The sequence below is a fragment of the Ailuropoda melanoleuca genome, chromosome 7 (genome assembly GCF_002007445.2).
Source record: "Ailuropoda melanoleuca isolate Jingjing chromosome 7, ASM200744v2, whole genome shotgun sequence".
In the NCBI taxonomy this organism is placed as follows: Eukaryota; Metazoa; Chordata; class Mammalia; order Carnivora; family Ursidae; genus Ailuropoda; species Ailuropoda melanoleuca.
Window position 1 is genome coordinate 56,819,335 of NC_048224.1, and position 27,749 is coordinate 56,847,083.

The window sequence follows — 27,749 nt, forward strand, 5'->3', positions numbered from 1 at the left end:
GCGCTGTTACAGAGCCTGGTGAGAGAGCAAGTGTCTGGGAAGGTCGGGGATCCTATCTGAAAGCAGCCAGGCCCCCTGGGTCTGGCCTCTGTCTGCAGTTGGCTCCCTGGCAGACTCCAGTCTCGGTATAAATCGATCGGCATGCTTGTGGCTGTAGCCCGAGGGCAGGAGTCCAGGCTTTGCTGGTGGAATGTGCTGTGTGACCCTGGATCAGCCATTTGACCTCTCTGGGCTTTGGCTTCCCCACTCCCACCTCTCCCACCTCATTTAGTGAGGATAAATAATTAAGACCTTCTGTGCGCACCCCCTCCAGCTTCTTAAAAGCAAGCTGCAGATAGGATAGCCGTAATTGTGACCACAGCGGCTCCTGTGCCTGTGGCAAAATTCATTCATTTTGGGGTGGGAGAAAAATGCCCTTTTTAAAATTATTATTATTATTATAACGAATCACACTTGCTTCAAAAGAAAAAAAGCTGAACATGTTTTAAGGTAGCAGCAAAAAGGAGTTGCAGGAGAAAACAAGGAAATGTCTCCGGAAGATGCTCGCTTGAAGGGCCGAGTACCTGGGAAAATGCTAACAAAACTCCTTGAGGGCAGCCAGCAGGGCTGAGCTCTGACCCTGAAGATCTGGGCACCCTCGGCTGCTTGTGGGGAGCTGCTGTGAGCTCTGGTCTGATGTTCTCAGGGGTGGGGATTGGGGGGCTTGGATCCGTTACCCCCATCACTGGCTGGGTGGTCCCAGCTGGATCACAGGACCTCTCAGACTTGGAATTCCCTCCCTTCCTTTCCTCCTCCTTCCCTCCCTCCCTCCTTCCATCCTTCCTTTCTTGTTTTTTGTTTTATTCATTGCAAAAGAGTCCTATAACCAGTAAGCAGACCAGAAGGGAAGGGCCCTCTTGCCCCACGCCCTGTGCCTGCCCTCCAAGCCCGGGGCCATCGTTGGCAGGCTTTCTTCCAGCTTTTTCTCCACCTGTCCACACCTGTGTGGATGCAGGTGTACGTGTACGGCTCTTTCTCCCCCGGACTTGTGTTTTCACATTTTACAGAGGTCTCGGAGATCTTTCTGGGCCATTACACATATGGCCACTCCATTCTTTTTGGCAGCTGTATAATATTTCCTACTAAAGATGCTGTCACTTTTGTAACTATAACCGGCATAGTGAACCAGTGGGAGCCACAGAGGAATTCTAGAACATCCCATGTTCTGTTCAAACCTGCTCTGAGGGTCAGCTTCTTCCCTGGCTCCTTTCCCTGGTGAAATCTCAGACGACCTCGGTTTTTCTGCTCACATCCAGTACAAAAGACGTTCTAGGGCGCTAGTTAAGATGTCCAGCCGGGTGTAAGAATCAAAACCTCTGGCTTCACTGGGAGAAAAGTTTCTTTCCCCCCTGGCTGGAAGCTTAGTGGGAAGGGGCAGGGATTGAGCTGCCCTGAGTGACCCACTCACCTCCCCCTAGGCTCGGGGGCGGGTGGAGGGCTGACAGCAGGGCCCCAGTTAGTTTGGGGTGATAATTGATTTGGGAAGCTTTCAGGGAGCCTGAGTGGCTCAGATGGTTAAGCATCTGCTTTCAGCTCAGGTCATGATCCCAGGGTCCTGGGATCGAGCCCTGCGTCCGGGCTCCCTGCTCAGCAGGGAGACTGCTTCTCCCTCTCCCTTTGCCTGCCTTTCCCCTGCTTGTGCTCTCGCTCTCTCTCTCTTTCCTTCAAATGAATAAACAAAATCTTTAAAAACATGCTTAAAAAAATGATTTGGGAAGCTTTCTTAGGAACAATCTGGAAGGCCCTGGAATACTGTCTAAGGCGAGGTCGTGAGAGCTGACGTGTGCGGATCCCCGGGACCAGTGCTCAAGGCTCTGTTAATGTCTTACGCACTTCGATCAACTTTGAGCTTTTGTACTGTCCTAGTGCAATCACCCATTTTGTTTGGGTTTTCACATGCATTAGCAGAAAGTTATAGATACTATCCTCTTACAATTAAAATAAGATCTTACTTGCACTCGGGGGCAGCTTCAGGTTTTGTACAACTGGGAACATATTCAAGTTTGGGGCCCTCTTTGAGCAAAAAAATTCAAAATCATGAATACAAATTTGGGCTCAAAACTTAACACCTCATTAGACCAAGAAAAAACGACAAATTACAAATGTAAGTAAGCTGACAAGTACCACAAACCACAAATTACAGAAAAATCAGACTTGAAAACATTGTCCGACAAACCCTGTCTTCAACTCTGCCCGACATTTCGGGGCCCCCAAACTCTTCGTTTGCCTCTTTGCACGACAGGAATTTTACGATACTTTCCCATAAAGGAGGAAGGAACCTGTTCCAGCCTTTCCTCTAACATGCTTGATTGCATTGTAACAATATCGTGCTTTGAAAGAACTCTAGACTCACAGGAAGTTGTAGAGACGGTACAGAGAAATCCTGTGTTCTCTTCACACAGCTTTCCCCAGGGATAAAATCTCACACAGCGACGTGCAAGGTCAAAACTAAAGCCGTGGAGTTGGAACGACACACAGACCTGATTGCTTCTACATGCGCTCGGGGGGTGGTGGTGGTGCAGATCTGTGTAGCACAATCGAGAGACAGAACTGCTCCACCACCTCGGAGATCTCCCTCATCTCCCCCGCCGTGACTCCCCTCCCACCACTCCCTAATGCCCGGAAAGTTCCACAATGTGAGTGCATGAAATCACAGAGTAGGCGACCTTTTGAGATTGTCCATTTCCACTCGGCACCATGGCCTTGAGATCCACCCAAGTTGCATGTTCCGACAGCCTGATCCTGTTCTCTGCTGAGCAGTGCTGCACGTGCGCATGGACCCCGGGTCACTTATCCGTTTATCCACTGGAGGGTATTCAGGTTGTGCCCAGTTCGGGGCTATAACAAATAAAGCTGCTATAAGCATCCGTGCACAGGTTTTTGTACACATGTAAGCTCCCGTTTCTCTGGAATAAACGCCCAGGAATACAGCTGCTGGGCCGTATGGCAAGTGTACGTTTAGCGGTTTTTTGATTTTTTAAGATTTTATTTTTAAGTCATCTGTATACCCAGTGTGGGGCTCAAACTCACGACCTCAAGATCAAGAGTCGCATGCTCTACCGACTGAGCCAGCCAGGCGGCCCCGTACGGTTAGATTTTTAAGAACTTGCCGGACTGTTTTCCAGAGCGGCCGTGCTAGTTCCCACTCCCACCAGCAGCGTAGGGGAGGCTCGGTTTCTCTGCCTCCTTGCCCGCATCTGCTATCTCTCATTTCTGCGGGAACAGGTGTGTAGTGGAACGTCATCGGGGTCTTAACTGGTGTGTCTCTGATGGCCGGGATGTGGACGATGTTCTCCTGTCCTTATGGGTCATCCGAACTTCCTCCAATGAAATGCCTCTTCGTGTCTTTCTAATCGGTTTGCTTTCCGCGTTGAGTCTGAGAGATCCCCACGCGTTCTAGGGAGGAGCGCTTGGCCAGATGTGTGGTTTGCAGGGACCGCTTCCCTGCCTGGGTAGCTGGTCTTTTCATCTTCTAGAGAGGACCTTCCACAGAGCGAAAGTTCTTCATTTTGAGGAAGTCCGAGTTATCACCTTTGTTTTTTCTTATGGATCATGCTTTTGGTGCCAATTCTAAGAAGCCAGCACGGAGCCTGGCTTGAGCTCCTAAAGATTTTCTCCTGCGTTTTCTTCGGAAAATTTAATCGGTTTACATTTATATTGAAATCCATGATCCATTTTGAGTTCACTCTTGTGGAAGGTATGAGACTTCGGTCGAGAGCTGTTTTGTGGGTTTTTGCCCACGATGTCCAGTCATTTCTGCGCCTCCCTGTTGAGACTATCCTTTGTCCATCGAGCGGCTGTGTCCATCAACTTACGGCCTTTATTATACCTTCCGAGTAGCCTAACGTACAATACCCTTTCTTTCTCTGACTCGCCTTCCCTCTTTTTCAACGACACGTGATTGCCGAGAGTGGCGCTGTGCTGGCTGACACCGGACTCGGATCATTCCTGCCCTGGTGGTGTTGGCATCCAGAGGCCGAGGCCAGTGACAAGCCAATGACCCGGGGCACTTGTGCGTGGGCAGGCACCTGGCGGGCAGGCCCTCTAGGGAGGCGACCCCACGGCTGAGACCAGGAGAAGCCAAGAGTGAGCCAGGTGGGGGGAAAAGGCTTGGGGGCCCATGGCCCGGAGTCTAGGCTTAGGGTTAAAAGAGGAAAGGGCGATGTGATCCGATTTATGTCCCGACAAGCCTCCCCACCCTTTTATCTAAGTTAATGAGCCAGAGCAGAAATGGGCAGAACCTGCCAGATCTCCCTCAGCCAGCCGGGCTGGGGCTGCCGTGACCCCCAAGGCTTCTCAGCTGTTCTCCCGCTCCCAGCCCCTCCCTGCCTGTCTCCGGGTAATAACCCGTGGCCGGAGCAGGACCCAAAGCCGGTCAGCCCAGGCTGCAGGAGGGCCTCGAAGGGAGGCTCTTGGTGATGTATGCAATGGGGGCTGCTGGGAAGACAGCGCTTCTGTTGTGAATGGCCTCTTGGGGTAGATACTGTGAGGGTACGCATCTCATGTCATTAGAAAGCATGGCCATAAATTAGGCTGCTCAGAAGCATGGGGCGTGTAATAATTAAGCAATAAAAGTCACCACAGGGGTAAGAGAACCGGAAAACAAAGAGCCACTGTTTGTAGACGCACTGCAGGCTGCTCTGTAAAGAGACCTCTGAGCTCGAGTGGCATTTCACAGCTCAAATAGAGTCTGCGCTCAGCCCAGGCCCAGGAAGTCTGCCTGCTGGGGGGTCAGTCCGCACCAGGAGGATGGGGTGTCAGTCTACACCAGGAGGACGGGGGGTCAGTCTACACCGGGAGGACGGGGAGTCAGTCTGCACCGGGAGGACAGGGGGTCAGTCCACACTGGGAGGACGGGGGGTCAGTCTGCACCGGGAGGATGGGGGGTCAGTCCACACCGGGAGGACGGGGGGTCAGTCTACACCAGGAGGATGGGGAGTCAGTCTACAGCAGGAGGACGGATGGGGCACAGGGTGGCTGTTTAGGGTCCTGTCTGACTCTACGTCCAACTCTGGGGCCACAAAGTCCCAAAGCCTGTAGGGGTCCCACAGGGAGCGGAGCTAGTCGGGTCAAGGGGCAACAGGGAAGGGAGAGGGGTGGGGCGAAGTGACAGGTGACACGCGGTTCCAGCCAGTAGTTGCTACATACACGCCACATGGTCAGAACTTGCACATTTTCAAGACAGCCTGGAAAAGTGGTTTTTAATGTAGAATTTCCAACTTTTAACTGTTGATGACAATTTCGAAGTCTGTTAAACCTACTGTGCAGGCCAAATCAAACACAAAGCAGAGGGGCGCCTGGGAGGCTCAGTCAGTTAAGCATCTGACTCTTGGTTTTGGCTCAGGTCTTGATCTCAGGGTCATGAGATCGAGCCCGGTGGTGGGCTCCATGCTGGATGTGAAGCCTACTTAAAATTCTCTCTCTCCCTCTGTCCCTCCCTCTCTAAAAAACCACGAACAAAAACACACTAAGCCCGAGACGCTCAAGGTTCATCTCTTCTTAATACTGCCATTTCTGCATTCCCTGGTCTGTGAGATAAGGTCACTGGGGAACATTGGAGCCTTTCCTGGGGTGCTTGCATTTCTAGAAGTGCAATGAGAAAAGCCGTGGTTCCTCCCGCAGACCCCTGCTCAGAAGTTACTGTCCACAACTCTCGGGACTTCGGGGGCTAAGACCCCTGGGGCTAAGTCTTAAGCCTCAAAGTGTGGGTCCTGGGCCACAACACCTGTGACCACTCCACACCCACTGACCCAGAATGTGCCCGTAACGAGATCCCCAGGGGACCCATGCGCACACGCCAGGTTGCAAAACACTGCTCTGTGGTTCCTTCGGCTGTGAAAGACTCTGATTTCCAGTCTCGGGACCTACTCTAGACCTCATCCAGAGGGTGGTTTCTACTGGTGTTTGCCCACCTGTGTATTAGCTCCCCTGGGAGCCCACCCCATCACCAATTACCATGCACTTGGTGGCTTAAAGCCACAGACACGTATTCTCTCATGGTTCTGGAGGCCAGAAGTTTGCAAGATAGAGGCAGGGCCGAGCCCCCTCTGGAGGCTTTAGTGGAGAAACCCGCCCGCCTCTTCCCACCTCCAGGTATGCTTGGCTTGTGGCCCCATCACTGCGCTGTCATCTTTGGTCCCCCCGCCCCTCGGGCCTCCTCCTCTCCCCCCTGCGCCTCTCTTCTTCTGTTTCTTGTATGAGGACACTTGTCACAGGATTCAGGGCCTACCCTAAAAAGCATCTGCAGAGTTATTAATCCATCTCGAGATCCTTAAACGGACTATCTCTGCAAGAGCCCTTTTTCCAAACAAAGTCATACTGACAGGATCTAGGGATGAGGATGGAAACATCACTTGGAGGGCCACACCCCTGTATCAGAACTCTATTTGCTGGGGCACCTGGGTGGCACAGCAGTTAAGCGTCTGCCTTCGGCTCAGGGCGTGATCCCAGCGTTATGGGATCGAGCCCCATATCAGGCTCCTCTGCTATGAGCCTGCTTCTTCCTCTCCCACTCCCCCTGCTTGTGTTCCCTCTCTCGCTGGCTGTCTCTCTCTGTTGAATAAATAAATAAAATCTTAAAAAAAAAAAAAAGAACTCTATTTGCTGAAATTGCAATTTCTCGGGCCCCCCTCCCACTCCTAACTCAGAACCACTGGGGGGTTGAGCCCACGTGATTCTTATGCACCAAAACAATCCGAGACTCTCTGGCCCAGGGAAGTGAGGAAATAATCAGATGTGAGGCAGAAAAGCGGGCTAGGACTGTGGACCATCAAAAGCAAGGTCAGAAAGACATGACGGGGGGCGCCTGGGTGGCACAGCGGTTAAGCGTCTGCCTTCGGCTCAGGGCGTGATCCCGGCGTTATGGGATCAAGCCCCACATCAGGCTCCTCTGCTATGAGCCTGCTTCTTCCTCTCCCACTCCCCCTGCTTGTGTTCCCTCTCTCGCTGGCTGTCTCTCTCTGTTGAATAAATAAATAAAATCTTAAAAAAAAAAAAAAGAACTCTATTTGCTGAAATTGCAATTTCTCGGGCCCCCCTCCCACTCCTAACTCAGAACCACTGGGGGGTTGAGCCCACGTGATTCTTATGCACCAAAACAATCCGAGACTCTCTGGCCCAGGGAAGTGAGGAAATAATCAGATGTGAGGCAGAAAAGCGGGCTAGGACTGTGGACCATCAAAAGCAAGGTCAGAAAGACATGACGGGGGGCGCCTGGGTGGCACAGCGGTTAAGCGTCTGCCTTCGGCTCAGGGCGTGATCCCGGCGTTATGGGATCAAGCCCCACATCAGGCTCCTCTGCTATGAGCCTGCTTCTTCCTCTCCCACTCCCCCTGCTTGTGTTCCCTCTTTCGCTGGCTGTCTCTATCTCTGTCGAATAAATAAATAAAATCTTTAATAAAAAAAAAAGAAGAAAGACAGACATGACGGGGGAAAGCAATAAGCCTGATTCGCTGTTTCCTCTTCTTTTTTCTTTTTGCTTAGGATGAAAGATTTCGAACATGCACGAAAGTATAGCAGACACTATAATACATGCCCGTGACCAGCCCCCATCACACAGCTCCAGCCGTTACCGACGTGCCCCGCCATCTGTTTTCACTTTACTTTACCGTAACGTATGTTATTGTTTGCAGAAGTTCCTTTTTAAAGCAAATTGTAAACAACCAATTATTCCATCCACAAGCCCTTCTACATGCATCCCCAACAGAAACACTTAAATAACTTCCAAACCTCAGCTAGTGTTCACTTGGCCCAAAACATACCTTCCCACTGATGGTTTGCTTGACTCAGGATCTGAGCGAGCTCCACGGACGGCACCTGGTGGGTGCATGTCTTAGGTCACCATAATCACTTCACCTCCTCCTCCCTTCCCACGGGGCCTTTGTTTGCTGAAGTGCTCGAGTCCCTTGTCCTGCAGAACGTCCCGCACTCGGCACACCGCATCCTCGCGGGGGGGCGTGGCACGCTCCCCAGGCCCTGCGCTTCCTGCGAGGCGTGGCGGGCAGGCCGACAGCTGTGTGTCTGATGCGGCGGCACTGGCCACACGTGGTTACTGAGCCCTTGCAACGCGGCTGGTGCCACTGAGGAGCTGAATTTACCTTCTTATTTAATTTTGACTAATTTAAATTGAAATTTCGAAACTGAATCTTCTGAACACCCCATGAATATTTTAAAAGGATTATATGTTGGCGTGACAATATTTTGGCTAGATGAGATCAATAAAATATATTAGTAATGAGATGGATAAGCTATATTAGTAAAGCTAATTCCACCTGTTCCTTTTTCACGTTGCTCCTGGAAAAATTCTCGTTACGTGGTGACTCGCGCTGTATTTCGACTTGACAGTGCTTGTCTAGCAGTCTGATGACTGTCAGGGTCCTTTGGTTTCTTTTCCCAAAGGATATTTGGTGGATGGTACTGCGTACCTCCCACTGTCTCACTTTGGGCACAGATGTCTGCTTGTCACTTTCAGAAATGGTGATCGTGTGGGTATATTGCATGTTATGTATATATTTTCCCACAATAAAGAAATGGGCCTTTTGGTTCACCTGCCCCATGCATTGTAAAGTCTCCCACCAGCGCTCTGCTGAATGGCCTTAGCAGCCACTGACGATTATTGCCTCCATCTGTTCTTTCGCTGTGAGCGGCACCCCAGTGATTCCCTTCCCCTCGGCTCCATCACTCCCTCCTTCAATCATTAGCTCTGGTTCTTCTGTGAAGAACTTGCCCTCGTCACCTGTCACCTATTCAGCTACTCTGGGCAGGTCTCATTCGCCGCCCTCCAATGCCTTGGGACGGGGATAAGGACGGTAAGCACCTGGCAGTGTTGCAAAGGGTGCGGCAAACAAAACACGCCGTGCAGAGTAAGTGCTCTCCCAGGCTGGAGACCCTTGTCAAGGGGAACCAGAGGCAGAAACCAGAGGCAGTAATGATTTCCTGCAGTGCTACTGCACAAGGAGACAGACTTAGAGCAGCACGGGGCTCTGGTATGAACACAGCACGGGTGAGGACTCATAGCCTGGGAGCAGGGGGTGGGGGTCAGGGAAGGACACAGAGAAGGCAGGGCGATGCGTGCTGACCGACCTGGTGGGATTCTTGGTAAAGACAGGCTGAGGTGATCAGATACCGACAGGGGGTGGGATGGGGGATTGACGTCAGAGATGCTTTATGAAGACTGGCTTCAGCGGACCAAAGACAAGGCCAAGGACAAGGTCTAGCTGGAACGAGGGCTCCAAGGAGCCCGTCTAAAGTCTGCTCTTGGGGAGAGTCTTTGTCACCATCTCCCAGTGTGCTGCCTGAATGTCAGGTGGGCATCCTTGGTGCAGAGAACGCGGCTGGCCTTCCAAGACCTCAAGCCTCTCCCGCTTCCTGCCTGCAGGCCTTCCACCCCTCTCTTTGACCTGCTGCAGCACCGCTACCAGCAGCTTTGGGTGCAGGAGCAGAAGGACACCCAGAAAGCCATTAAACTGGAGAAAAAGCACAAGGTAAATGCATCCCCCACTCAAGAGTGGCTCCCGGTTTGGGATGGGAGCCGAGGGAGGGGCTGGCCCTACAAAGCTTTGAGACTGTCATTTGCGCACAAGCTGCTCGGTGCTGCGCTAAAAGGGTCTTGGTGATGATCACACCAAACCCCTGCTCAGGCCCCGAGAGTGGAAGATTCTGGCCGGGGCCCTGTGTGCCTCGGAGGCTGGAGCCGAACCCAGGGCTCTGACTCCACCCCGGGGACTCCTTCCAACAAACCTCCACGCACAGCCAGAAATCTGATTTTCAGCTAACCTGACGCGGCCGAGACAGAACCGTGCCCTGTGCTAAGGCTAAGAAGGCTAAGAAGGCAGGCTGCCACAAAGAGCACACTTCGTGACACTTCGGGATACATTCTGTGTCCGATTAGTGACGAGGCCACGTGCTAAACCCAGCCTGCACATCATCTACGTTATTTCACTTACGTTTGACCAAAGCCCCCGGGGTGGGCATTATTCCTATCTCCTGGGCATGGAAACAGCCTCGGAGAGGTGGTGCCCACACAGGGAAATTGAAGCTGACGACAGAACCGTGTCTCCGCGCTGCCAGCTGCTAACGGTCTGAGCTGCAGTCAATCCAGACGGACGTGCTCATAGCGCTACACAGATTTCATGAGAAGCACGATTTTTGCGTGTCTGGTTGGTGCAGCAGTCCAGCCAGGGCTGTCCCTGTGCCATGCTCCGGGCAGGGAGCTGGGTTGAGCACACACCCATGTTCCCGCATTCCATCTCCTGAGCACCCCATGAGGCTGGGATCTCATCAGGTCGTCTCGGTTGTTCCATTTTCATATGGGCAAACGTAGGCTCAGAGGGAATAAGCGACTGACAAGGGCATCAGAGCCAGGCCTGGACTCGGGTGTGTGTGCAGCCCCAGCGTCTCAGGTCTTCTGGATGGCGAGGTCCCACCCCTGAGAATTATGGGAAAGCCTGGAGTTCAGCAACAGGGCAAAGATGTTCTAGAACCAAACTGGGGAGCGGAAGAGTGTTACCAAGGATCCTGGCGCCTTCAGGACAGGCCAGGAGTGGCAGTGAGGGACAAAGGGTGCCAGTCTCCCCAGGCCCGTGGCCAGCCGCCATGGCCCATCCCGCTGTCCTCGGCATTGATAGAGGAGACACCAGCTCATTAAAAAGTGGAGTGTTGTAATAACATTTTAAAAGCAGCCCATGACTAGTTTATTTGTTAATGGCTCAGAAACGGTCCACTCACTATGGTAACGACCGGTTTCAGAGGGAGCCCAGCCACTACAAACCGCTTTACAGCTCCAGTTCGGTCGTGTTTTTTAATTAGCAGCAATTTCACGGCAACTCAGAGTGCCACAAATCCATGGAAAACGGAGCTCCCGAGGACATATCTTCTGACTCTAGAGACAACCGTGGCCAGTGCCCCTCCCTGTTGAGCAGAGCACCCCACTAATGGGAGTGGCTCCACCCCAAGCACTGGCTGGGAACTTAGTTGGGGCCTCAGTTCCCTCACTGGGGAAAGAAAGGGTCAGATTAACTGAGGGCCCCCTGTGCCATGACTAGCGCATAGTAGGCCCTCAGAAAACACTTGTGGAACCAACCGCAGGGTTCTCTTCCTGTTTCAAGATTCTCTGTGGCTGCATGTTGTCTAACAGCTTGGAACACCCAGACCCACAAACACTGGGGCTAGGGTCTGGGGTTGATAAGATGGCTGGTCTGCAAGGTCAAGTTGCCACCATCCAAGGGGAAGCGTGTCTCTCCAGCAGCTAAGGATGTCCTGGGTTTTTGATGGTGGTGCCCTCAAATGAAATTCTCAGCCAACAGCTTCCATGTAGTGAGTCATCATCTTGCCCCCCCACCCCCGCTCAGTGCTGAACTCGGCAAACCCTACAGTGACCAACCCTGTCTGTCATGCATTGCGGACCCATTTCCAGTGGGGGGATCCATTTCCACTTAGAAAGGTGAAATAGGGGTGCCTGCACCCTCTTCCTCCAATTCTGAAGGCGGGCTTGGTAACTCTTGACTGGATAGCATCTCTGGTTCTCAGATAGTTGCAGAACTCTTCTAGAAAGCAGAGAAGACAGCTGATCCAATGGGCTTCTAAGTTATCCGCAGACACAATGACGTTAATGTAAATGATAGAGAAAATAAGCCAATAAAAGGGGTTCAGTGGGGTGGTGGCATCTTCAGCTACATTCGGGTCAGTTTTATTGTGGCAGAACCCAGGGCAGACGCGGATTTTGCAGGGTCCTGAAATTTCTACACATTGGAGGACCTACTGAAGGGGAGCGGGACACATAGGCTTCCAGTGATGGAATGAGTAAGTCCCCGGGGATAAAAGATACCACCCAGGGAATGTAGTCAATGGTGCTGTAATAGGGTCGTATGGTGACAGATGGCAGCCACACTTTGGCGAGCACAGCAAAACGTACAGACTTGTCGAATCACTATGTTGTCCACTTGAAACTAACCTAACATTGTGTGTCAACTATACTCCATGAAAAAGAAAAGGAAGAAAAGAGAAAGTACACAACAAAACATATGACTTAACAAATTTCAGAAAAACACAGCACACGAATAGGGCCCCTCCAGGACCTTAGCAGGGACCATGTGCCCAAGGATCCCCAAAGCTCAAGCCAGATCAGATCCTGGGAAAGTTACCTCTGTATAGAGCTATCCTGTGAGTCCTGGGGCCAAACCAGAAACAGAACAACATGCTCGTGGCACGGGGTGGTCCCACACCGTGGTCCACCGAGCAGTGGCCCAGAGAGCAGGTGCCAGGAAGTCAGCCTCGGAGAAGGGCTGGAGGCAGCAGGAATGTGACCCGTGGGCCTGCAACACCAGGAAGCCCAACCCTCTGTGCTTGCTTCCCTTCATCATAGCTCAGGCTCCTCTGGGAGCCAGGAGACCACCTCACCTCTGCATCTCTCCGGCCCGCAGGTGATCCTGGGGAAGCTGTATGAGACTCGCAGCAGTCAGCTGAGAAAGTATAAGCCGCCAGGGAAGCCGGATGCCCTCTGGCATATGCCTCACTTCCAGAAGGTCAGTCTCGCCTCCAAATGCCCCTTCCCGCACCTGGGGTGGACGCCGCTCCCTCTGCCCGGTCTTTACCTGTCCTCTAGACGGTGAAATGCTGTGGGCTTCTAGCCACCGGTTGGCATAATCACAGCAAATATTATATTATTGTTATATTATCTCACTGATTCTTTGCATCTACTGGAGTGGGGGCTGCTGCCATCCTCATTCCACAGACAGGAAGCCTTGTGCCAAACCTGGGCCGTCGGTCTACCACGGATGGGGTCATGGCTGCACCGCATCCTGCCATGGAGACTTGAGGGGGAGGACAGCCCCACGCCACCAGCGCTAAGCCTCCTTGCAGGGTGGTGTGCCTGGGGATAGGGGAGCAAATATCTACTAGGGGCTGCCATAAGGGGATAGCAAGCACCCAGAGTGATCTAGCCCCTGCCGTGTTCCAGCGTCAGAACTGAACTGCTGTCATTAGGCCACGTAGCCCTGTGGCACCTGGAGTGGGATCCATCTTTAGTGCCTTTTAGCAGGGGAAGAGCAATGTGAGAGCCAGGGGCCCTGTCCAGAGGAGGGGAACCGGGAGATTTGGGGACAGCAGCTTCTGAGTGGGAGGGGAGCCCTGCATGCCCAACTCGGCATTCCCAGTGAACTTTTCTAGGGGGCCACAGGGACACACCTGACCCCAAAGACAGCTGGACAAAGCAACGTTCCTGGCCAGCGCAGCCCACCCGCGGTATTGAGTTAAACTGTAATTTGGACAATGAAGGGGCCAGTGCCTTCCTGAGCCTAATGCAATCGAACAAGCTGCCGAGCTTCGCGGAGAAACCTGCTTGCCCCCGACGCGGCCCCTTGCGTCCTGCCCAAGTGGCCTCTGTCAGCATATGTCAGTGACCATTCGCCGCCGCCCGTCAGCCCGCATCACCCCGCACACGAACGTGACTGGGCTCCGAGCAGGAGGTGCCGGAGTCCCTGCCCCGTCGCTTTGTAGCTCTTCCAGCCTGGCCTGGCAGTGTGGCTCCGCTCTGGTTTCTCTGTCTCCCCCAACTTCCTGCCTTTTTACCACGTTCCTCCCCCCCTCCCCACAGCTTCCTTCCTGGCCCCCTCCTCTGTTGTCTTTCCTCCTTTTCTCTTTTTGCTCTGAGTTTTCTCTCTGATTTTCCCTGGGATGCTGCCCGGGGAGGGATGGGGACCCAGAGCTCCAAGAGCGCAAGATTCCCTCCCCAGCACTCAGCTCTGCGGCGTCACCCCCCACCCCTGCCACTGGGCTTCGAGTTAGGATCTGCCCGGAGCTACAGAGGCAGGGGGCAAAGGAGGGCTCAGGAGGTCTTGGGCTGGAGGAGCAAGAAAAGGACCAACCCACACCCCGACTCTCCTGTATCAGGAAGGCATGTCTCCCACGCCGGTGTCCCCACGGTGCCTGGCCCAGAGTCGGACAGGAACGAACCAGTTTCTATTTTCAGAAGAGGGGCTTGGACTCAGCTGTGCTGAGCTCCCCCATTCTAGATCGCCGTCACTGAAATATGGTCCGGAGCAACAGGAGGCAACCTGTGAATGCCACCCGTTTATTCGGTGCCAGGCACTGGGCGAAGTCATTCCCGTGCATTAGCACTTCATCTTCAGGGCGAGAACCCCACCCCAACCCCACTGCTCTGTGGCACAGAGGGGAAGCAGAGTTCGAGCTGTCCTCCCCCAGTGAGTGGGGTGCTGGGGCCTGGAAGCCTGGTTCCTCTGACCGTTGGTTCCAAGCCCCCCCACACTATACCCACCGTGCCACAGAAACAACGAGAAACAATCAACATGCCAGCCCCAGGATTCACAGGGCGCTTTTTGTCTTTTTGGAGTTGTTCATGGGTTTCTGGAAGTTCCTCTGTAGGACTCTCAGAGCCAGCCTTGTCCCTGGAGCCACTGTGGTCAGCCCAGTGGAGACCCTAGCCCCCCAGAGTGATGACTTTATGGATGCATTTGGTCCCCCCGTTCCGGGAAATCCTACCAACTGGAAGTGTTCGTTAGCTCTCGCTGCGCACCAAGCACTCGACATGCGTTATTTTGTAAAAAGGATGTCCCCATTCAACTGTCGTGGTACCTGATGCCCTTGTAGGAAAGGGTCCCAGATTCAACCCAGGGCCATGGAAGCCTCGGCCCCCTGCGGACCCTTCCCTCACTTCTGGGGCAGGTGCCTCTTCAGCCCAGCAGGGTTCCTTTCTCCCCCCACAGTATGCCTCCGCATTGCAATTAATTAGTTAATTGGGCAATTAGTTGTCCATCTTCCGCAGCAAAATGGGAGCCCCTAAGGACCATGCCTGTTGTGACCCCCACAGTGTCCCCAGAGCCCTGCACCCAGTGAGTGGTCAGTGAATGTCTGCAGGAAGCATGAATGAAGGAGGAGATGAATGAATGAACAAATGAATGACCAGTACAGCACAGAATGGCAGAAGAATTAAAAAGCCTTTCACAGACCCCCTGAAAGCCCCTTCCCACCTGACCATCCTGGCGTCCCCCATCCTGGCAGTCCTGACTGGGCCCGGGCTCAGGAGGGCCAGTGCGGCGGCGGTGGCGGCAAGGGGGGGACACAATGTCCCGCACGGAGCCCCAGGTGGGTCTTTGTCTGTGCCTCATGTCTGTGCCCAGCACTGGCCCCCCCTCGCCACCCAGCCCCATTATGAAAGGGAAAAGCGCTTCCAAAAAAGTTGAACCTGTCACAGTGATGGATAACCTAAATGGACTCTCCCCGCTCGCGAACAGATGTCGACGCTGAACCCTGTCAGAAATAATTAAACACCTCTCACAAGGAAAAGCAGCAGGCAGGGGCGCGGCGGCCTGCTCCTTGCGCTGGGTCAACGCGGAGCAGGCTGGCTTCCTGCCCCGCGCGGCCTGCCCACAAGGGGGTCGCCCCCAGCCCTGGGGCCACCCAGCCCCGCCCCACCCCGGCACCTCTCGGGTGCCCAGTGGGGTCTGAGCCCACCGGGGACTGCACCCTCTGTGGGCATCGCCGTCAGCCTCAGGGCTGCCTGGGACTCCAGTGTCCATTCTGCTCTGTGCCACCAGCATTGCCACGGGTGGCTGGGGCCCAGAGAGAGGGTCAGCCCACAGCTGGCGCGTGGCCGGGACATGTATGCCGTGCCTCCAGCAGAGGCTCTCTGGGCCTCAGTTTCCTCATCTGAAAGTGAGGGTAGCACTGTTTTTAAGGGTCTCCTCTAGCCGAAGGCTCACGATCCCAGGTTCGCGGCTCAAGGAGCCCTGTGGGAGGGGGCTGGAGGCTCTTGGCAGTGGCGGACCCCAAACCCGGAGTGAACTGCCAGGGGAAACGGCTCAGAGCCTTCCTCAGGCTCCCACTTTGGGGACGGGATATGAACGCACCGCCTCCCATCCCTGAGGGGAGGGATCCATCGCTGGGCTCGGAGCCGACACCCTCTGTGCCCAGTGGCAATGGGGCTCGTGGCCTTCACGAACGTGCCGGGGGGGGGGCTGTGGGGAGGGAGGAGGGAACCCACCTGCTATGTCTGTGTGTGCACATGACTCAGGGTCAGCCGGACCTGGGTCACATGGCGACCCTGCCACTCCCTACCTGTCACATGGCTTTACCGGTCCAAGTCCCTGTTCCGTCTTCTGAAAATGGGGCTAGTAGAAGGATTGGGTGAGGACACACGTACACGTTCAGTGGGGCACCTGGACTCTATGGGCGTGGGCCTGGTGATCATTCATTCCTTCCCTCATTCATTCCCCAATCGCGTTCAGCATCTTTTTGCCAAGCCCTGTTCTCCGTGCCAATGTTATGCTGCTGTCGGGCTGCTGGTGACCGGCAAGGGTGAAGTGGGTAGATGGACAGAGGGGTGGACAGCTAGACGGGGAAGTCTGGAGCAGCTCCACCCCGTGGTGTCCAGGCCTCGAAGCCTGAAATGGTGGGGAGACCCCAACCTTAGTTGGCAGCCAGACGTGGGGGCTAGGGGCGAGCCGCATAACCTCACCCCCATCAACATGATCCTGATGCAGGCTGGCCCACCCTGCTCACCAGCCTTCTGCTGAACCCTGCTCGGGTTTTCCAGGCAGGGGCCAGAATCCAGGCTCGCCTCTTGGGAGTTGGGATTGTGAATGGTGCCACCTTCGGTTCTCAAAAGTGACCCAGTCCGAACAGCACACGTTATGGCTGCCTGATATTAAACCAAGAAAAACAAACGGTTTAACCTTCTTTACAAAGATTGCCAGTGGTAACAGCCCAAAGACAAATATCTGGGGGGAGTGGTCCCAAGGATTTATGGTGGCACCCCCACAGCCGGGTAAGCCCAGACGTGCCCGTGCAGAGTGTTCAGTCCGAGCTGAGAGATCCCACACTGACTTTGCACAGACAACAGATAATCCTGAGAAATAGTACACAGCCACTGAAAATAATGACCTCAGTCTACTTATTGCCACGTTGGGATGGAGGCGCCCACACATGTGCACAGGTGTCTGTGCTCAAGGGCAGACGTCCAGAGGGAGGGGTCCCCAGGTGGCAGCAGTGGTGACCCCTGGGGTGCAGTGAGGCTGAGTTTGACTCTCTCTGATGCTCTTTTCTGCATTGTTTGAATTTTTACAGTGAGTATATGACTTTTACAAAAACAGTAAGGCTATTTTTTTTTTAAATGTGTTTGAAGGGTAGGGAGACTACATCCTTCTTTGGGCACTTGTCCCAGGGCTCAAGCCCCCTTCAGTGCAGTCCCTCCTGAACTCACAGGCCCTCCAGTGCCGCTGGCCACGCTTAGTTTCTCGCGCTGGGTTTCCATCAGATGCGGAGATCAGAGGCCAGCGCTCTCCCAGCAGTGACGGCGGCTGGCTCCCTGAGTCTGGCTCTTGATGGCCAAGTCCGTGTTATAATTGGAGATCCCAAACCCATTTTGGAGGGAGGTTTGCCCAAGCATCTCGAGGTCACCCCTCATGCCGAACACTGCGCCTCTCCCCTGACAGACCTGTCTGTCTTCCCCAGTGCCAATACCCACTGACATTACATAGTCATTCAGTCACTAAAGTATGAACAAATTGACTATATTTTCATTTGGCTTTTGGTTTCAGCCCCACTGCTTTAGAATAATGGCCCAAGCTATTAAGCTAACAGTTTGATTTACAAGCTCTTGTGCTCTGAATGCTGGGATCAGACTCCTCTCTTTGTGGAAGACTAACCCTGCCTCGGGTCTCCTGGGCCCCTGGCTCCCTAATAGAACCGGAGACGGCGAGAAAAAAAATCAGCAGTCAGCCAAGCAGTGACACCCAGAAATGCAGCTGATTAGTGAAAGCTGCTGAATCTAAGAGAAGGATTTTCTTCCCCACCTTTAAGCTCCCTTACAAATCATAGCCGGCTGGAAAGTTAACTCTCTGTTAAACCCCCAGAGCGGGCTTGGAGCCTGTCCACCCAGCGGCCGCCACCTCTCCAAAGGGCTCCAAGGGGCCAGTGAAAGAGGAGCCCTTCTCCGGACAGGTGTGTTCAGCCCCAAAGTCACTCCTTCCAGGCACAGGAAGGACAGATGCCAGATCCGCTGCCCCTCCCTGAGGTCCCCGCACCAGTGAGGTATTTTAAGAATCCTGTCGCTCTTTCGCGTTGGGATAAGAATCGTCCCATGTTGCTGCGTCGGAAACCGAGCGCCAGGATGGAATGTGTCACACGCTGGAACAGGGCACTAGGAAGAGTGATTCAGAGGATGCAGGGTCCTGATGCAGCTGACATTTCTTCCCTAAGTACGGATGCCCCATTAGAAATCCCATCAGTATGCAGAACAACTGCCTCGCTGGAGAGACCAAAGCGAGGGCTTAATTGGTTTTACATAATCCGGCACCTTGGAGGGACAGAATTTTTAGGCACCTGCTCATGAGGTGACATTGCTGCTTGATACTGGCAAGTCACTGAGAGCCAGAGCTGAAGCTCGGGGGACAGGAACAAGGGGAAAGGGGCGGCGGGAGGTGGGGGGACAGCGGCAAATTTCCTGGAACTGCGGCGGGACGAGTCTAGGTTCCCAGGTCACAGAGGGAGATGCCAGGGGCCCAGAGAGGTGGGAGCTGGTGCTTCTAACTGGGGACCCTAGCCTGACTGTCCCCTTAACACTTCGGTGCCTGGGAACTCTCCGTTCTCTACGGAAAGCTCTTCTCCCCCACCAGGGGGCAAAAACATCTCAAATTTTGTGTTGAAAATCAACCAGAAAATAGACAAGACAGCTTGTTTTGGCATCAAGTATACATTTCTAACCTCTAGAGATAGCTAGAATCCCACCTTGAATTTGGGGGAGTCGATGGGACTTTGGGGGTCTCCAGTTTCTTCTCCCAGCTCTTCCCCAAGAGTGCAGTACTTGGTGATCTAAAGGGAATCTCCCGGCTTGAGCAGGACTTGGGGCTAACCACCAAGTGCCTCATTGCCACGTGTCCCTACACATCCGCCTCTATCACCGGGCACCCATGCTGTCACCAGGACAGGATCCAGAGCTGTCGAGCACGTGGCCAGCAGAGGGGTCCAGCAATAAACAACGTCAGACGATTTGCTCGGGTAAACTGAGATTTGCCAAAAGTTGCGGGCAAGACGAACCAAGAGGCTGATATCCTTGTGTCTCAAAGCTGCAAGCAATCAGCAGAGTGGACCCCCTGGCACCCCCGCAGTGTCCCTCAGAGAGGCAGAGTCTGCTGGAGACAGAGAGCCTGTGTCGGGGAGAAAGTAAGAAGATGGAGGTGTTTGCTGGCCTCTTCCCCTCCTCTCTTTGAGGTCCTGGGAAACGATGTGTTAGATTGCACAAAAGAATGCAGGCAGTGTGACCCCGTCCAGCGGCTGGACAAGCAAAGGGAAGCGTGTCCGAGAAGTTTCTGGGTGGCAGCACTCCCAAAGGCAGTGACGATGACAACACTCAGAGCTCACACATCCGGAGCTCCTCTCAGGTGCTTTGAGGAACAGTCCCATTTTGTGCCAATGCTCCCAATAGCCCTCTGTGGCTGGGAAGAGCCGTGCTGTCTCGGAGGTGGAGGGACTGTGGTGGGAGGCCTAAAGTCATGTGCCCTGGGTCCACCGCTAACGAGTGGCAGCGTGGAGGCTCGGGCCCTCTGGCCGGCTGCTCCAGGCCGCAGGCCTTGGTGGAACCGATAAATACTATGGACCTGAAACTGAGGTCGGGGGTCAGTTGGGGGCTAAACGCAGGACCCGGGAAGGAGAGTGAAGGGCGATCAGGAACTGGGGTTTTATAGGTGTCCAGAGGGTCGTGGCCAGCCCTTGCAATAAACAAAACTTCCCACTGCCCTGAAAGCCTTCAGACCTTGATAAAACCCCTGAGCATCTTTTAAATTGCAATTTGGCCCCAAGGCCAAAAAGGAAAGAGGCCATTGATCGCAGGCCTGCTGCAGGAAAAGGCGAGAGGCAGAGACGGTTCGTGGCGGGAGGGCTGAGCCTCGGCGCCTGCACCTGTGAAGTGGGGACAGGAACAGAAGGCAAGTGCGGTCGTGCGCTTGAAGCCCCTGGCCCGAGCCTGGCCAGGGGACGGTCATGGAGCAACCCAACCTCTGCATTGGACGGGGCTTTGGCGTCAGCTCCTACAGGCGCACGGGCCTCCAGCTGGGCTGTGGCTGGGGTCCTCGGAGGAGAGCTTTATTTACTTTTTTATTATTTATTTATTTGCTTATTTATTTATTTATTTGACAGTGAGAGAGACAGCCAGCGAGAGAGGGAACACAAGCAGGGGGAGTGGGAGAGGAAGAAGCAGGCTCCCAGCAGAACAGCCCGTGGGGCTCCATCCCAGAACTCCGGGATCACGCCCTGAGCTGAAGGCAGACACCCCACCCAGGCGCCCTGGGAGGAGAGCTTTAAAATGCAGATTCGGGGGCGCCTGGGTGGCACAGCGGTTAAGCGTCTGCCTTCAGCTCAGGGCGTGATCCCGGCGTTATGGGATCGAGCCCTGCATCAGGCTCCTCTGCTATGAGCCTGCTTCTTCCTCTCCCACTCCCCCTGCTTGTGTTCCCTCTCGCTGGCTGTCTCTATCTCTGTCAAATAAATAAATAAAATCTTTAAAAAAAAATAAAATAAAATAAAATGCAGATTCTGGGGGCGCCTGGGTGGGGCTCAGTCTGTTGAGCATCCGGCTCTTGATTTTGGCTCAGGTCATGATCTTGGGGTCGTGAGATCGAGCCCCGAGATGGGCTCTGTGCTGAGTGTGGAGTCTGCTCGGGTGGGACTCGCTCTCCTTCTGCCCCTCCCCCAACTCTGCTCACAGTCTCTCTTTATAAAAAATATGCAGATTCCAGAGCCCCACCCAGGATCCATTCTAGTGGGTCTGGGGTAGCCTCCAAGTCTGCATTTTCAGCAAGAAGCTCCTGGAAGTCCCCGGCCGACATCATCTGCTCTGCACAGGGATGTTTAAAACGTGTATCTGCCATGTGGGTGCACCCCCATATGTGTGCTCTGAAGCATGCTGGGCCTTCCAACGGAAACATGCCTGCAGGAGGCAGGCTCTCATCTGTTCGACAGCCCCGAGGATTACGAACTTCTGTCTTAATCTGCTCAGGCTGCCATAACAGAACAGCATAGACTAGGTGGCTTACGTGGCAGGCATGGATTTCTTAGTTCTCACGGCTGCAGGCCTGAGATCAGGGTGCCTGCGGGGCAGGGTTCTGGTGAGACTCTCCCTGGCTTGCAGGAGGCACCTCCCCGCCATGTCCTCACACTGCACGAAGAGAGAGCAAGTGAGCTCTGCAGTGCCTCTTCTTAGAAGGGCACTAATCCCACCGTGGAGGCCGCCCTCATGACCTCATCTGAATCTCATCACTCCCTAAGGCCCCACCCCAAATGCCATCACACTGGGGGCCGGGCTTCAACGCAGGAATGTTCAGGGGACACAACATCGTGCACAGCCATTTCTTTCTCAAGTTCAGCCAAAATCTGTCTCCGTTCACAGAATCACCTGCCCCCTTCCAAGTGTCAGCCCTGCAGATACTGTCTCTGCTCTGATGCCTAGATTCTTGATGGTTACTCCGGGTACCGAGCTCTGAATGTCAGAGGTGGGGCGCTATGTGGCAGTGACAGTGGACTGCCCAGGTGCCATGACCTCTGCCACTCAGTGTTGTGTTCTCTACCTTTATCCACAGTCACAGAACATTTGTCAACTTGGGATGCCTGGGTGGCTCAGTCACTTGGGTGTCTGACTCTTGGTTTCGGCTCAGGTCATGATCTCAGGGTCATGAGATTGAGCCCCATGTCGGGCTTTGCACTCAGCTCAGAGTCCGCTTCAGATCCTCTCTCCCTCCCTCTCTGCTTCTCCCCTGCTTGCACTCTCTCTCTCAAATAAATAACTAAAATCCTAAAAAGAAAAAAAAAAGATTTGTCAGCTTGAACTGCCTTCCTATATGTTTGTGAGACTCTGGTCAGTGTCACTTGAATCACTTAATACAAGAATCAATGTGAATTCATCCATCTTCCCCTCTGTCTACCCATTCACCACTCTGTTCATCTATCCTGCCATCTGTCCATCCACCCATCTGTCCATCTGTCCATCCATCCATTCATTCACCTAGCCATCTAGTCAAGATTTGTTTAGTGTCTACGGAGTGCCCCTAGCAGTCGAGTAAACCCCAAGACTTTGAAGTCTCCTGTCTGTCACTCTTTCCCCCAGAACAGTGTCCAGATTATGGCATAACATCCCTGCTGTCTAGCTGAGGACACTTAACTCCATTCCTACTTATGAACTGACAGGGTCAGCCCCGTCAACCATAGAAAGGTTCCATTTCTTCTTAAGAGTTACCCGCCCCCCCAATTCTTCCTGCTCATTATTTCAATAAGGAAAAAGGGGAAAGACACCAAACCTCACCATGAACACCCCAACCAAATGGGCCATGGACACCAAACATCTGAGTGTGTCCCCAGCTTCCCAGTGGAAGCACAGGAGTCGTTCAACAGCCGGTATGAATAAGCGATAAGGCACCGCCGGGCACGGTGCAGAAGGCTCAGCAAAGGACTTAATTTGCAACCAAGCACAAAATCAAAGACTCTGTCAACCGAGGAACCGAGCGCCCAGATAACCACCTTGCACTACCTGAGAAAGCACTGTCAGGTAAATTTCCAGAGAAAGTAATTAAGGAATCCCCATTGTCTTAAACCAGCAGCAAAATTTGGAGCTCTGGAATTTGTTGCTTGCTGGGGATCCGGTGTCTCCTCCCAGCCTGATCCTTCATCAAAACGAACAGCGGAGGTTTAGGAGGGGATCGGCTGGTGTGTCTCCCCCTCACACTCCCAAAGATACCCCTCCAGCACCTTGTGTTCCCGCAAGCCTTGTCTTGTCGGACGAGCGGTAGGCAGCAAATGAGGTCACTGCTTGTGGGACGGGGGTGAGATTAATATACAAATCTGTAGACCTCTCTGCGATCTGCGAGCCCCAATTAATATTTATCAAGTACCCACGGCGTTCACGGTACCCAGCATCCACATGCAGAACATACAGTCCCTGGCATCAGGGGGTCTACACTCGGATCCAAAAGCCACACACGGATAGCTGCTCCACGTGCTTGGAGGCCCCCACCCTGGTGGGAGAGCCCACTGTGCACCTGCGTTAATATTTATAGCAAGTGGCCTCTTCTGATGGAGATGATGTGGAATTGTCGGCCAGGCACGGCACCATGGCCTCCGTTGGGGGAGCGCGACTGGGACGCCAACCCGAAGGGCTGGGGGGGCGTCCATTCACAGGCTCCTCAAAGGGCCTCAGCCACACACCTCCTTCACCATCTCCCTCCTTGGCTCTTACTTGAGCTTAAAATAAAATACAGGGTCCTGCTGCCCACTGAAGATCGGTCTACCATGACCGTCCGGATCCTATCCTTACATGTTTCTGAGTGGGGAGAGCGGGCTTAGCACCCCGACGGAATATCCCATCTCCCATTGGCAGCTGGACGCCTGACGGCCACCTCCCCAAAGAATAGCGCCGAGCAGACTCCCATCATCTGGGCTCTGAAAAGAAAAGCCCCCCTCCACAGCTCCGCCTGTCACCGCATTTGTTGACAACCCCATTGAAAACAGCCCCCACCGCCGCTGTGAAGGCCCGTTCTGTCTCCCATTCACGGCTGGCTCAGACAGTTTTTGAAAGGCGAAGAGTCTGGAAGGCACACAGACTTGCCTCCCCCCGGCCCCGTCACGGAGGGAGAGAGGCGTCAGCCTGGGTGAGCGGGGCTGACGAGCCTTCTCACCTGGCCCCACGGTGCACCGCCTCCAATTAAATCAAAATGGCTTGTTTTTAATGGTCTTTTACACTGACAAGTGGGCGATCATTTTGGGCCCACTAGCTGTCAGGGAGCGGAGGCAAATCCTCGGTTGATAATGCCCAATGCTTCCAATTAGGAGCCGAGGCCGCTCCTGGCGCGCTAACGATTCCCCAGCCGCCCCCCAGGCCCCTTTGGCGCTGGTGTTTCTTCTTGCCTCCTCCGCTGCAAATTACTGACACAAAACGGAAGGCCCGCGTCTCCTCCGCCACGCCAGGCCGGGCCCTGTTGGGCTTAATGAGCCGATGGAAGTTTCGTGGCTCCGGCGCTAAATTCTTTTCTTGTTTGACAGCTGCTCGGCTAAGGCGAGTGTTGACCTTATAAAAGATTTAGTGTTTCTCATTATTTTCTGTCAAGCTTCACAAGTGATGGCTCTGCGGTTATCATTTGCATCCTGGGGTATGTGTGTGTGTGTGTGCACGCGTGTGTCTGTGTGTGCGTGTGTGTGTGCGTACACGCGCTGGGTGGGGGCTCCGCGGTGGAGACGGGGAACAGGAAGGGGTCCTTCTCTTCCTGCCCCGCATCTGGCTCCGGCACGACAGCTTCCAGCGTGACATTCTTCTTGGGCTGAGCTGTTTCAAAGAGAAGCCAAGAGGCAGAGTCGAAATGACAGATGATTCGAGCGAAGGCTTCCAGGCCTCCCGGATGGAGCCTCCGTGGAGCCTCCCCGAGACTGGCTGCCCCAACAGCCCGGATGTGCTGGGCAAAAGGAGGATGGGAGCCAGACTTGCTGCTAGGGACAGTCTTCGGGCCACACTTTATTGTTTTATTTTAATTTTTTAAAAAAGTTTATTTAAGGAAACTCCACACCCAACGTGGGGCTCAAACTCACAACCCCGCGATCAAGAGCCATACGTGCTACTGACTGAGCCAGCTGGGCGCCCCACATACTTCAGGTTTCATCGGGAGGAACTTGTGCCTCTCTTACAGGCCCCTTTAAGGCCATTGCCCTCAAGCTTCCTCCCCTTGCTTTGCATTCCACATAAAGATTTAATGGTAATTAAAAGCAGAACCACTCAAAAAAAAGTGGCATGTATTATCCACCCCCCATGGGACAACAGCGGCGCTGGTCAGTCCTCACTCTATGTCCGCGCCCACTGCTGCACTGGGGCCGCTCTGTATTCACAAGACTCCAGGGAGTCCATGCTGGCTCCTTTGCCAGCCTCCTGCTGGCCTCGCCACCTCATCCCTTTCTGTCACTGTGCCCTCGCCTCGCTCACAGACCCCCTGGCCATCCCAGGTGAGGGTGACCCCAGGGGACTCCTGGACCCCCTGGCCGTCCCAGGTGAGGGTGACCCAAGGGGACCTGAAGAAGGAGACGGAGTTAAGGGCAGATGAGCACATGGATGTCTTTTCCTGGGGATTCTGAGTCTTTATTCATCTCCAGTAGAAGAGACTTTCTTGTCATCTGTTAGAGCAAAAACATGGCACCCTCTCCCCTCCATGCCCCTGGCAGACCTTGCCACCTGATCCCTGCACTCTTTTGCACGAGCTTCAATGCGGCCTGGGAATATTTTATAACAGGACAGCCACCATCAGTCTGTTCGAGCTGATACGAAATGGGAAATGAAGCCTGCTCCCGTGCCTGCCTTGGAGGGGCTGTGTAAGCAAATTGCGAAGGAAGTCCTTTTTGTGGTGCGTTCATATGATATGTGTGTAAGAGGAAATAAAATATAACCCACTACAGGAAAACAGGTAGGTTGGATTTCATCAAAATGAAAAACCCTGATGCTTCAAATGATACTAAGAAAGTGGAAAGACAACCCACAGAATAGGAACAAGTATTTGCAAATCATATCTCTGATAAGGGACTTGTCTCTATGAATATAAATATTGCCCTTACAACTCGGTCATGAAAAGATAAATAATTGAATTTTAAATGGGCCAAGGATTGAATCGATGTTCTCCAAAGAAGATCCACAAATGGCCGATACGCCCATGAAGGGAGCCCGACAGCAGGAGCCACCAGGGAAACACAAATCAAACCTCCGCAAGACGTCACTTCCTTCCACTAGCTGGGATGGCTACAACCAAAACACCAGACAGTAACAAGTGTTGGCAAGGATGCGGAGAAACTGGAACCCCCCTACATTGCTATGAGAACACAAAACGGTGCGGCCACGTTGGAAAACCCCATGGCAGTTCCCTCAAAAGGCTAAACATAGAGTTCCCATACGCCCCAGTGGTTCCACTCCCAACTATCTCACCAAGAGAAAGGAAAACATGTGTCCTCATGACAACTTGTACATGAATGTTCACAGTTCCTTCCTGTTTTTTTTAAGACTTTATTTATGTATTTATTTCACAGATAGAGAGAGAGAGAGAGAGAGCACAAGCAGGGGAAGCAGAAGGCAGAGGGAGAGAGANGTATTTGCAAATCATATCTCTGATAAGGGACTTGTCTCTATGAATATAAATATTGCCCTTACAACTCGGTCATGAAAAGATAAATAATTGAATTTTAAATGGGCCAAGGATTGAATCGATGTTCTCCAAAGAAGATCCACAAATGGCCGATACGCCCATGAAGGGAGCCCGACAGCAGGAGCCACCAGGGAAACACAAATCAAACCTCCGCAAGACGTCACTTCCTTCCACTAGCTGGGATGGCTACAACCAAAACACCAGACAGTAACAAGTGTTGGCAAGGATGCGGAGAAACTGGAACCCCCCTACATTGCTATGAGAACACAAAACGGTGCGGCCACGTTGGAAAACCCCATGGCAGTTCCCTCAAAAGGCTAAACATAGAGTTCCCATACGCCCCAGTGGTTCCACTCCCAACTATCTCACCAAGAGAAAGGAAAACATGTGTCCTCATGACAACTTGTACATGAATGTTCACAGTTCCTTCCTGTTTTTTTTAAGACTTTATTTATGTATTTATTTCACAGATAGAGAGAGAGAGAGAGAGAGCACAAGCAGGGGAAGCAGAAGGCAGAGGGAGAGAGAGAAGCAGGCTCCCCGCTGAGCAAGGAGCCCACTGCAGGACTCGATCCCAGGACCCTAGGATCATGACCTGAGCCAAAGGCAGACACTCAACGGACTGAGCCACCCAGGCAGCCCTGACTCTCATTTTCCAAAGGCTTGCATGACGGTCTTTCCTTCGGCCCCAGTAAGTCTCAAAGAGCCCAAGAGTCAGTGGACTGAGACGAGGATCCCAGATCTGGCTTTGTGTGTGAGGTAGCTGGGACTCCTTGGGCCAGTGTCTTAACCATCCTGAGTCCTCCTTGTCCAAGGAGGATGGCATCCCCCAGCCCCTGGGAGAGCAGTCGGTCCCCGCCCTGCCACCGCCGCTCACCTGACATGGTCATTCCTCTCCGTGCCACCTCAGACCTCCCAGGGAGGCAGGAAGTGTGTTTCCTAAGCCTGAGCTTGGATGTTCTTTGAAAACGCAGCATGTGTCAGCAGGGAGGGTCAGGCCCTGTGTCCTCGCTCCATCCATTTTTTGGACCACAGAGAAATTAGAGCCAGTAGCAGAATGACAACGTAGAGGACCAGGTGTCTCAGGAGAGACTGTCACCCTTGTTAATGACTTAAACTATGAACCTTCCACATCAGAGCTTAGGGCTCAGCTCGTTCGCCAAGGATGGCTTGCACGGATTCGTGCTCTGCCGGGGCCTCTGACCTCCGGCTGCCCTGAACTTGACAGAAATTACTGACCTGGGACTGATCCATAATTTTCAAGTACCTCTCATTAGAGGAGACAGCCCCTCAATCTTTTAAAGCAAAACCTCTCTCCCAGTCCCCTGAGTGGTTGTCACTTAAAAACCAAAAAACTAGGGGGCGCCTGGGTGGCACAGCGGTTAAGCCTCTGCCTTCGGCTCAGGGCGTGATCCCAACGTTGTGGGATCCAGCCCCACATCAGGCTCCTCCACTATGAGCCTGCTTCTCCCTCTCCCACTCCCACTGCTTGTGTTCCCTCTCTCGCTGGCTGTCTATCTCTGTCAAATAAATAAATTT

General features: G+C 53.5%; 1 protein-coding gene across 1 annotated transcript in view; it reads left to right on the plus strand.

The window, feature by feature from the left end:
• CFAP77 (cilia and flagella associated protein 77) overlaps positions 1–27,749 on the plus strand; it is a 127,884-nt gene that overhangs the window by 88,421 nt on the left and 11,714 nt on the right. The window contains exons 4-5 of the mRNA XM_011231216.3: positions 9,416–9,521; positions 12,459–12,560. Of these exons, the coding sequence (XP_011229518.1) occupies positions 9,416–9,521; positions 12,459–12,560 (208 nt within the window). The remainder of the gene's footprint in view (positions 1–9,415; positions 9,522–12,458; positions 12,561–27,749) is intronic.